Source organism: Schistocerca piceifrons, chromosome 9 (assembly GCF_021461385.2).
Source record: "Schistocerca piceifrons isolate TAMUIC-IGC-003096 chromosome 9, iqSchPice1.1, whole genome shotgun sequence".
NCBI classification, from domain to species: domain Eukaryota; kingdom Metazoa; phylum Arthropoda; class Insecta; order Orthoptera; family Acrididae; genus Schistocerca; species Schistocerca piceifrons.
In genome coordinates this window covers 104774000-104786315 of record NC_060146.1, presented here as the reverse complement: position 1 = coordinate 104786315, position 12316 = coordinate 104774000, and the positions used below count along the sequence as shown (strand labels likewise).

General features: G+C 43.7%; 1 protein-coding gene and 1 pseudogene across 1 annotated transcript; both read right to left on the bottom strand.

Moving 5' to 3' along the window:
• Nucleotides 1-9940: 9940 nt before the first annotated feature.
• Nucleotides 9941-11069, bottom strand: LOC124717195 (transmembrane protein 183-like). The gene has a single exon (XM_047243973.1). It carries the CDS (start codon nt 10990-10992, stop codon nt 9970-9972), a length of 1023 nt encoding a protein of 340 aa, XP_047099929.1. The 5' UTR covers nt 10993-11069; the 3' UTR covers nt 9941-9969.
• A 164-nt stretch (nt 11070-11233) lies between these two features.
• LOC124717433 lies at nt 11234-11351 on the bottom strand (annotated as a pseudogene).
• Between the last annotated feature and the right edge of the window lie 965 nt (nt 11352-12316).

Sequence of the window (12316 nt, the reverse complement as noted above, 5' to 3'; positions counted from 1 at the left end):
CCAATCTCTGCCTTCTCCTACAGTTTTTGCCCTTTACAGCTTCCTGATTTACCATGGAAGCTGTCCCTTGATGTGTTAAAAAGTGTCCTCTTATTCCCTCCCTTCTTCTCGTCACTGTTTTCCACATGTCCCATTCCTCGCCAACTTTGTGGAGGAACCTACTCGATCCCTGCTTTATCAATCCCCAATATTTTTTACATAGTTCTTTAGCTCCAAATCCCAGATGCTATATTTTCTCTTCTTTTCTGGTTTTCTTGCAGATCAAGATTAACTTCCGTGTAATTCGGTGCTCGAAACGTACATTCTCAGAAATTTACTCTTCAGATTAAGGCCGCTCTTCGGTACTATTAGATTTCCTTTGGCTAGGAAAGCTTCTGCACTCCAGCTTTTTATGCCTTCCGCTTCATCGGTCACCTGTTATTTGGCTTCAAAGGTAGCACATTTCCTTCACTTCTACATTGTGGTCTCTAGTTTTGATATTAAGTTTATCGCTAACCTCATTTCCGCTACTCCTCATTACTTTCGTTTTTCTTCGGTGTATTCTAAATCCATAGTCTTCACTGTTAAACTGTTCATTTCACCCTACAGATCCTACAGTTCATGATGAGTTTCGCTGAAGATAGCAATGTCGTCAGCGAATCTTATCACTGGCAATCTTTCATGTGGCTATGTAGACTTTCCCGGCGTATTAGTATATCAAATTCTTGTCTAGTTTCCAGCCGGATAAAAGGGTCATCTGAGAACAATATTTCAGCGGTCCACCTGGCCGCCATGATCAGGTGAGAAAAGCTACGCTGCTCACGCCGATTACTGATTCCACTCGCAAATGACTGCACCTTTATAAGCATCGGAAGTACAACAGCGCATGCGCTAGATACAGTGCGCACAATTCGTACCGTCAACGAGAGGTGTATTGAACAACATCGCCATACGCGATTATTACAACCAGAAAAATCTGCGGTGGCTGAGCCTTGCCTTACAGAGAGACGCAGGATGCTATACAATGAGACGCAAGTAGCTGCAAATGCTTCGCGGTACTGCGATTGTGTTTTAAAAGAATCTGTCGAAATCAGACTAGCAGATAATATCACTAATCGTGATAATGGATACCCGCTAAGTAAAACTTTGAATCAAGTTTTATCAGATATGAAGAAACAACGGCATCTGAATCGGCCGGCTATGAATAATGATTTGTAACGATATATCGTTTCCAGCAACATTCACCACCGGAGGCGGTGCAACTCTTTTTGCACCAGGGGGCAGCAGGAATGATTGAAAGCGTGCGCCCTGTATCTAGCGCATGCGCTGTTGTACTTCCGATGCTTATATAGGTGCAGTCATTTGTGAGTGGAATCAGTTATCGGCGAGAGCAGCGTAGCTTTTCTGACCTGAAGATGGTGGCCAGGTGGACTGCTGAAACAATGTGCTCAGATGACCTTTTGATCCGGCTGGAAACCCGACAATAATTTGAGGTAACCTTTGTCTTGAATAAGTCACCCAATATTTCTGATATTGTAATCATTGGCTTGTCTGTACATGTACATGACATCTACCGATTTCTGTCCCATTCGCATAATTCCTTCCTTCGTGATGCGTTGGTTCATTTTTCTCCATAGGATAAACTGTGTATCAAATGTAATGCTTTTACCAAATTTTGACTTCTCATTTCTGTATCGTGCTGCTCGCAAGAAACCTCGAATAACATCTACAGTTACCACTGCAGCCTGCAATCCTCCTAGCAGTGTGTGTGGCAGAGGGTACTTACTTATGGTGGCGCTGTCTGTTCCCCCTTCCCTTCTCCATTCGCGAAAACCGCGTGGGTAGAATGATTCTCGGTAAACGTTCATAACACCTGTAGTTTCTCGAATGTTCTTGTCGCAATCATTTCTGGGTGCTTTATCCATTTTTCAGGCAGTATGTTTAAACTTTTCTAATACCATATTTTATTAAAAATTGTGACGTGATAGAAAATGAAAGTACTTTTCAAAATCAGGATTACAAATTTATTACAGAACATCTCTTTGTGAAAAAGATCACACAGAATTTTTTGTATGGTGCTTGTGTAATCAGTTAGAATTTAACTTCTCCTCTGGGACTGCTATGACAGCTGTTGGCAGTGATGCCAACGTAAGCAGACACCTCGTGTTGATATTTGTACCGACAGCACGCACAGGGCGCTACTATGTAGTCTTGCGCGCCTCGCACTTCCCTGGGGCACCCTATTAGGGTAGGGAGTACTGTGCCGTACGATACTCTCCCCTCGCCCTGTTCCGCCCCAACATGCCCCGGCCGCCGCCTGCGGGTGATTTGCAGCCCCTTGGCGTGCCTTCACCTCCAGCACGCCTCATCCTCCCTCCCCCCCCCGCCCGGACTACCTGCTGCTGAGGCGAGGGGGGGGGGGGGGGGGCGCCTCAGCAGCAGGTAGTCCTGGCCTCACACCCCTTCTACCATCACACAGCCCCGGGCCGCGCGCACTTAGCAAATTAGTTGCGGGTAATGGCCACCAGGGCGCAGCCGCGTCGCGCCGTAAAGCACCGCTAACGACGGTCACGTGACCGGCCAGCGCGCTCTCCCACTGGCTGTTGGCTGGCCCCGCACCACCTGTCTACCTTTCGCCATTTGGTGGGCCAGCAGTGTGGAGAAACGGCACTGCTGACCGCTTGACCTCAGCGTGGACGCAGGTGCAGCGAAGAGGGCAGTTTCTTTCGATTTTAGAGACAGCGACTGTACTGACCAGTAGTATGCCCCACATCTGTGTAGTTCCCCACTATTTGTGGCTAATGACCATTGTCACTGGGCAGAAGAATGTGAGATTCAGTAATTTGATACACCGACATTTTGTCGCATTGTGACGGAGAAGATTGAAATTGGGCTCAAAAATATCCGCAACATTCCTGTGCAATGGTGCAAAAGCGTGGCGCGATGCCACACTTGGCGGCACTTCAGACAGCAAGGTATCGACACATTCAAAAATCAGGACAGCGCTCGGAAATTCACGTCATCAGTCTACTGACTGGTTTGATGCAGCCTGTCACGAATTCCTTTCCAGTGCTAACCTCTTCATCTCAGAGTAGCAATTGCAACCTACATCCTCAATTATTTGCTTGACGTATTCCAATCTCTGCCTTCCTCTACAGTTTTTGCCCTCTACACCTCCCTCTAGTACCATGGAAGTCATTCCCTCACGTCTTAGCAGATGTCCTATCATCATGTCCCTTCTCCTTATCAGTGTTTTCCACATATTCCTTTCCTCTCCAGTTCTGTGTAGAACCTCCTCATTCCTTACCTTATCAGTCCACCTAATTTTCAACATTCGTCTGTAGCACCACAACTCAAATGCTTCGATTCTCTTCTGTTCCGGTTTTCCCACAGTCCATGTTTCACTACCATACAATGCTGTACTCCAGACGTACATCCTCAGAAATTTCTTCCTCAAATTAAGGCCGGTATTTGATATTAGTAGACTTCTCTTGGCCAGAAATGCCTTTTTTGCCATAGCGAGTCTGCTTTTGATGTCCTCCTTCCTCCGTCCGTCATTGGTTATTTTACTGCCTAGGTAGCAGAATTCCTTAACTTCATAGGCTTCGTGACAATCAATCCTGATGTTAAGTTTCTCGCTGTTCTCATTTCTACTACTTCTCATTACCTTCGTCTTTCTCCGATTTACTCTCAAACCATACGGTGTACTCATTAGACTGTTCATTCCGTTCAGCAGATCATTTAATTCTTCTTCACTTACACTCAGGATAGCAAAGTCATCAGCGAATCGTATCATTGATATCATTTCACCTTGTATTTTAATTCCACTCCTGAACCTTTCTTTTATTTCCATCATTGCTTCCTCGATGTACAGATTGAAGAGTAGGGGCGAAAGGCTACAGCCTTGTCTTACACCCTTCTTAATACGAGCACTTCGTTCTTGATCGTCCACTCTTATTACTCCCTCTTGGTTGTTGTACATATTGTATATGACCCGTCTCTCCCTATAGCTTACCCCTACTTTTTTCAGAATCTCGAACAGCTTGCACCATTTTATATTGTCGAATGTTTTTTCCAGGTCGACAAATCCTATGAAAGTGTCTTGATTTTTCTTTAGCCTTGCTTCCATTATTAGCCGCAACATCAGAACTGCATCTCTCGTCCCTTTACTTTTCCTAAAGCCAAACTGATCGTCACCTAGCGCATTCTCAATTTTCTTTTCCACTCTTCTGTGTGTTATTCTTGTAAGCAGCTTCGATGCATGAGCTGTTAAGCTGATTGTGCGAAAATTCTTGCACTTGTCAGCTCTTGCCGTCTTCGGAATTGTGTGGATGATGCTTTTCCGAAAGTCAGATGGTATATCGCCAGACTCATATATTCTACACACCAACGTGAATAGTCGTTTTGTTGCCACTTCCCCCAATGATTTTAGAAATTCTGATGGAATGTTATCTATCCCTTCTGCCTTATTTGACCGTAAGTCCTCCACAGCTCTTTTAAATTCCGATCCTAATACTGGATCCCCTATCTCTTCTAAATCGACTCGTGTTTCTTCTTCTATCACATCAGACAAATCTTCACCCTCATAGAGGCTTTCAGTGTATTATTTCCACATATCTGCTCTCTCCTCTGCATTTAACAGTAGAATTCCCGTTGCACTCTTAATGTTAGCACCGTTGCTTTTAATGTCACCGAAGGTTGTTTTGACTTTGCTGTATGCTGAGTCTGTCCTTCTGACAATCATATCTTTTTCGATGTCTTCACATTTTTCCTGCAGCCATTTCGTCTTAGCTTCCCTGCACTTCCTATTTATTTCATTCCTCAGCGACTTCTATTTCTGTATTCCTGATTTTCCCGGAACATGTTTGTACTTCCTCCTTTCATCAATCAACTGAAGTATTTCTTCTGTTACCCATGGTTTCTTCGCAGCTGCCTTCTTTGTACCTATGTTTTCCTTCCCAACTTCTGTGATGGCCCTTTTTAGAGATGTCCATACCTCTTCAACTGTACTTCCCACTGCGCTATTCCTTATTGCTGTATCTATAGCGTTAGAGAACTTCAAACGTATCTCTTCATTCCTTAGCACTTCCGTATCCCACTTCATTGCGTATTGATTCTTCCTGACTAATGTCTTGAACTTCAGCCTGCTCTTCATCACTACTATATTGTGATCTGAGTCTATATCTGCTCCTGGGTACGCCTTACAATCCAGTATCTGATTTCGGAATCTCTGTCTGACCATGATGTAATCTAATTGAAATCTTCCCGTATCTCCCGGCCTTTTCCAAGTATACCTCCTCCTCTTGTGATTCTTGAACAGGGTATTCGCTATTACTAGCTGAAACTTGTTACAGAAATCAATTAGCCTTTTTCCTCTTTCATTCCTTGTCCCAAGCCCATATTCTCCTGTAACCTTTTTCTTCTACTCCTTCCCCTACAACTGCATTCCAGTCGCCCGTGACTATTAGATTTTCATCCCCCTTTACATCCCTTTAAATATCCTCATACACTTTCTCTATCTGTTCATCTTCAGCTTGCGACGTCGACATGTATACCTGAACTATCGTTGTCGGTGATGGTCTGCTGTCGATTCTGATTAGAACAACCCTGTCACTGAACTGTTCACAGTAACACACCCTCTGCCCTACCTTCCTATTCATAACGAATCCTACACCTGTTATACCATTTTCTGCTGCAGTTGATATTACCCGATACTCATGTGACCAGAAATCCTTGTCTTCCTTCCACTTCACTTCACTGACCCCTACTATATCGAGATTCAGCCTTTGCATTTCCTTTTCAGATTTTCTAGTTTCCCTACAACGTTCAAGCTTCTGACATTCCACGCCCCGACTCGTAGAACGTTATCCTTTCGTAGATTATTCAATCTTTTTCTCATGGTAACCTCCCCCTTGGCAGTCCCCTCCCGGAGATCCAAATGGGGGACTATTCTGGAATCTTTTGCCAATGGAGAGATCATCATGACACTTCTTCAATTACAGGCCACATGTCCTGTGGATACACGTTACGTGTCTTTAATGCAGTGGTTTCCATTGCCTTCTGCATCCTCATGTCGTTGATCATTGCTGATTCCTCCGCCTTTAGGGGCAATTTCCCACCCCTAGGACAAGAGAGTGCCCTGAACCTCTAACCGCTCCTCCGCCCTCTTTGACAAGGCCGTTGGCAGAATGAGGCTGACTTCTTATGCCGGAAGTCTTCGGCCGCCAATGCTGATTATTTATCAGAATTTAGGCAGTGTCGGGGATCGAACCCGGGACCGAAGACGTTTTGGTTATGAATCAAAGACGCTACCCCTAGACAACAAGTCTCAATACTTAGGATGGGTTAAATATGTCACATTGGCATGAAATCTCTACCACAGTTCTATCCAGTGCACTGCGTATATGTGGTGTGCGTACTGTAAGACCTTTGGTACACACACCATCAGATTATTTGACTTATCGCTCTAACGAAGTAGGCGAGTGTCAGCAATATGTCTCGTGGTCTTATTGTGGCGTGTTTATCTTCTGCCATTAGGTCAGACGATAGAAATGCCACTTGCACACTTAGAGTAGCAGGTTGATAGTGACCAACTTTAAACAGAACTTGATTAATTTTCACACACATTTATTAAAATAATAAAAATCTTAGACATTATGTAACTTTATTCTGGATGCTGTTTACAATTGACAATCTGAAGTTCCTTTGGTCTTAGTACATTAATCTTATTTTCACACATCTCTGGTACTTGACAAAGTGTCTATACATTTCTCTTCATGGCTATGTACAGGAATATGACAATCTTATCAGGCGCAGACTGCAGACTAATGCAGACCTACTAATCATACACTCGTTATAATACCTTGCGCATTCAGGTATCACTGTGTGAGTGTGATCCGCGAGGAGAAAAGGTTTTACGTTAGCAGCAATCTCATTGGCTGCGTTACATATTAATACGCGAATCGGAGGAAGCAGAATTTGGTCTGTCTCTAAGACAGCGCCATCTCGTAGTGCGGAGATGGACGAGCGCTGTGCCTGCACTGTTGTGCTTAGCGGGGCGCGCTCTAGTGGGAAAGTTGTGTACGCGCTGACTACGCGGAACTATGTACACAACAGTATATCTCACACAATTGGAAAGTTGCCACTTTCCCCCTTATCCACATATCACCCATCCCCTGCTGCCTCTCCTATGGAGGCAAAATGGCGACGCCCAGCATTTAAATCGCACTTCGCATTATGGGTAGCTGAGGAAAAGATTTCAGACACGCCACTTTCCAGAATGGACACAAATAGACCTAAGGAGAGCAGCAATTAGAGCATCCTTTTATTTTAGACGCTCAGTTAGACACATTTTGCGATCTAAAAGGATTAGTTTGCAGTGCAGTGTGCAGCAGAATGACATTCTTGACAACTTTTGACACTGATGGAACCCTTATCCCCAACAATTCTACCCTCCTCTAAGGACATTATGGGGCTGCACCCCATTTGAACAAGACTTTACACCTTTGGACTGTAGCGAAATCAGAACATTAGATGAAGCAGCAGAGTGTGTTTAAGCTTTTCCAGCGTTCCTGTTTCACACTCTCTTTTGGCAAGGTCGCAGGGACATGCGAAATTGATGTGTATGTCAATAAAATGGCAAATGGTCCCTCTGCGAATCCCCAGTTCCGCAACCCCATCATTGCAACCTACACATCTTTATTGAGCACTTTGGAAACGTATCTATACAGGCACAACCCTTAACTAATCCATTGGCGCCCGTGGGCAGGCAACCCACTTGGCAGCCTTCTGCTGATGGATGCTACAGTGCTGCTTTACCACCTACCTGCGGGCATATGGAACCTGACAAGTGTCAAGTGGATTACCTTTCCACAAGCGCTTAGGAATCAGTCATTGGTTCAAATGGCTCTGAGCACTATGAGACTTAACTGCTGTGGTCATCAGTCCCCTAGAACTTAGAAATACTTAAACCTAACTAACCTAAGGACATCACATACGTCCATGTACGAGGCAGTGTTCGAACCTGCGACCATAGCGGTCGCGCGGTTCCAGACTGTAGCGCCTAGAACCGCTCGGCTACTCCGGCTGGCAATCAGTCATTTCTAAAGTTTTCAAGTGCACACCTGGCACTGCGTGGTAGTGTTGTCAAATTGGGGGCGAAGGAGTGGAGGAGTGGGTTAGATGGGGCCTTTGCCGTTTTATTCATGTTTTTGTCCGTTCCCCCACCTCAGAGATGATCATGCTGTAGGAAGGCTGAAAAAGCATAAATACTCTTTGACGGTCACTACTGCTTCCAACTCGTACATGAGAACAAAAATTGAGGTCATGCTCCACTCCAAATGGGTCCGATCACTTTCAACGGCATTTCCAGGCCCAAAGCATCCTTAGAGCAGGACTGAGTCGTGTGGAGGTGCCAGCAGTATAAAAGATGTCAAGAACACAGTTCTATTGCACGTAGCGTTTTCGACCATGAAATGTGTGTGAATGGACTCCCCAATGGAGGAAGTGGTTTCATTGCCGCCTTTTATGCCATCTCCAAGGCCTTTTCATGTCGACTATAAGTGTGAGTGTAAATTGAAGTTTTATGAATAAAGAATATATTATTATTATGTCCACTGAAATACAATGTAATTATCATTCGAATTTACCACCAAAATTCGAATGTACCACGAAATTTTTAATCTCCCACCATTTTTTGAATATCCCGCCAAAATCGGAATTTTTTTTCTGTGTATGGGAAGGGTATTGCCCAGAGGGGTGATGTAGGAAGAGGGGCACGTGCGAGCTGGGGAAAACCAATGATGTCGTCAGGAGTGTTGGTAAGTAATTGATCAATTAATTTAATTTGGATGATTACTAAAAGTGTGCCAGAACTTAGTTTGCCTTACCACTAAACGTTTTTTCTCCGTCGCCGTTAAGAAAGCCACGTAATTTCAAAACTGGGCGTTGTAGTTCTGACCTCCTTTGCAATGGTGTCAAGAGAAGGAGTGAGATATGAGTAGAGGAACGTGTAACAATTTTCGCATCGTGTGACACGTCCACAGTCGGTGCTGTGGTGAAATTCCGCACCAAATTGAGGTCTGGCATATTTTTCGTTTGTGTTGCTGTTTGAAGCGCCGTCAACCCGGAGGATGATGTCGCAGGGCGCCACACTTTCGCGTCGTTATGAAAGAAGATTTTAGGCGTTTTTCATCCACATTTCAAATTTCTAAGTCGCAATTTACAAAAAAGTGATCGTTTCAGTCTTTTGTTCAGTTTAACTGAAGACACACTATCACATCGACAGTAATTCAGTAATTCTTCTTACCTTCCAGCAGCATCTATTGTACGAAACTCTGTTACAGTATGAATTGAAATTAAAATACTGGAGAACGTCCTTAATAAGTACAATGGCCCAAAGCTGAGTGTAGCACAGAAGGAACAAAACATGGCGTGCCGCAGTTAATCATAACACTGACTGCGAACACTTTTGTTTTGTTTTGGTTATTTTTCTAGAGTGGGAGATTTCTCACCATTTCAACTAGCATCTCCAGTTTCCATTTCAAATAGCCATCATTTGTGTTCACTGGTTAGCTTCAGTTCCTCAAGTTCTATATGTCAGATGAAACATCTCTCTCACATCATATACTTCGTGATACATTTAAGCACTCGGTTTTCAGGCCACGAGTAGCCTATCGGGACCATTCGACCGCCGTGTCATCCTCAGTGGAGGATGCGTATAGGAGGGGCGTGGGGTCAGCACACCGCTCTTCCGGTCGTTATGATGGTATTCTTGACTGACGCCGCTACTATTTTTTTTTTTTTTTTTTACACGAATACACAAATGCATTTATTTACTGGTTTCATTACTGAATTTTTAACGTACAAGTTGATATGTTTAAACCAAAATCTTTTACATTAGTTCCTTTATTAATGTTGTAGAAAAGACAATACTTAACTTTAGAACACAATCACACTTCATTTTCATTCTGTAATTCCACCTCCAATTCTTCATTTACAGTCAGCAATAGTTATGCAGGGGAGTGGGTGTTTTGCATGTGGGTAACAAGGATTCCACCAGTGAATAAAATTTAAACTTACTATGTAAACTACATCTACACACACAGCTGGTCCTGTGTTAGCAACACTGTAGGTAAACTGCAAATGGGCCTGAGAACCTAAGAGTGCAGTGCCCAACACAACCGATATATCTCTCAACACCATTCCCATAAGTAGGGGCAAGTGCACGAACTGTGAGCACTCGATCATCATTGTCACGCAGCCTTCTTCTCTATTGATCATGATATCATCCAGCACTTCAACAAGGTTCGAGGATATTGGTTTGCTTGTATGATTAATATCTTGTAATTTTAAGTAGTATGTCCAGTAGCCTGATCCCAAGTTAATCTGATACCACTGGCGAACAACCTTTCTGTTCAACACTGTTGATTTTGAGAGAGTAGCACTCGCACATCTGAGGGTAAATGGTCTGTGCATGTAATAAAGAGCTCTTATTACTCTGGCTCTCAGCCCATACCGTTGAACCATTGATTCTGGTTGCAGCTTTTCAGGTAAAGGAGTGCCTGGTTTGTAGTATCTTCTGTACAAAGACAACCAAAACTGTGCAATCTGCACAACATGTAGGGAATCTTTACATAATCTTGCAAATTTTCCAACACACTCTGGTTCAATGTAATCTGATATAAGAAACCAAAGATCAACTGGATATCTAACACCAGTACTGGTATTTCTCTCAGGGGGTGTTTTCCTTCTTCTCCGTGTAGGTCTCACAGGTACTTCTTGATTCATATCAGCATTTTCTTCTGAATGTTCAGCAGCAGCATCATATGTTTTACTACCAGTTGCTTCAGTCAATGATTTTACTTCTCTTAAAACATTTCTCATTGGTTTCTTTAACCGAGCATGTCCAAAGCTCACGGAGGAATTAGCGAAGTCTTCCAGAGTAACATCACAATATTCCCGACATGAACCTTCTGAACGCGTTCGGCGTCTCCTTCGCCTACAGCAACTCATTTTGCATGGACTTTTCTACAGCAAATCAATTGATCAGGCCTAAAACGTAGGGCGGAAACTTGTTGACACTTAACTGTTCACTTCTTACACAAGTGAAACAACGAAAATGTAAACGACTCTCTCGAGTTTTGAGCTACAACGATGGCGAACAGTTGGGTGACGCTAGATTCACCTCGGTAACACTTCTCGGTGACGTCACTATGTATTCGGTCGAGTAGCTCTTCAATTGCACCCCGAAAAATGTCAACAGCGCATGGCGGCCCGGACGGTCACCCATCCAAGTGCCGGCCACGTCCGACAGCGCTTAACTTCGGTGATCTCACGGGAACCGGTGTATCCACTGCAGCAAGGCCGTTGCCTTTCGTGATATATTTAAGACATCAATAATCTAATTTCACCTTGAAGAACGCTCGCTATGTACTCACAAAATGCCAGCCATCATACCCTCTTATCATTATTGAGCACTGTGATGCGGAGATCAATTTACTATATGGAATGATACTATGAGGTTGTTTATGAATATCTGTATCACCCTGCGACTAAGGTGGAGATTTCTGTTGTCAAGGAACTGGACGACTGGTAGAACATTCTGACCGTTGTTTGCTGAGTCTTTGTGATCATGTCGAACAGTAATGTCATGTATCTGTGTCACTTTGACGTGTAATGCAGAATTAATTTAGAATTATTTGGCCTGCCATTATACTGTTAACTTTGATCTTATAATTAAATTTTAGTCAAGACATTCAAGGTTCATCTTTATCTTCAATAATGATGGAAGCTGGAGAAATGAATTAAAATGTAATTACAAGATCTACAGATCACCTACTGTAATATTTCCACATTACGACCAATGCTGCAGTGCTATTCCAATGCTGGAGAGCCTCGGCAATAGCAATGATCTAAGAAGTGACAAATAAGTTGAGAGTGTGAATTTAGGTTTGTGTTGGTTAGGGCATTCGGCTTTGGGGAGTGTGTGCAGCAATGATAGCTGTACTGCTGCTGTGGTGCAAATGGTTCAAATGGCTCTGAGCACTATGGGACTTAACATCTGTGGTCATCAGTCCCCTAGAACTGAGAACTACTTAAACCTAACGAACCTAAGGACACCACACACATCCATTCCCGAGGCAGTATTCGAACCTGCGAGCGTATCAGTCGCGCGGTTCCGGACTGAGCACGCGAACGCCAGGAAATTAGTCATATTGTCCGCTATAGCTCTGCGAAAATCGCACCCCGATATTTTTATTCATTCTGAATACGTTTGAATTGGCCTCTCTCAGCCATCTCATCGTGAATGTTACTGTAGTAATTTCCAATTATGATG

Excerpts from the sequence above, each read along its gene's own strand:
- LOC124717195 (XM_047243973.1), bottom strand. The coding sequence starts at position 10,992 with ATGAGTTGCTGTAGGCGAAGGAGACGCCGAACGCGTTCAGAAGGTTCA.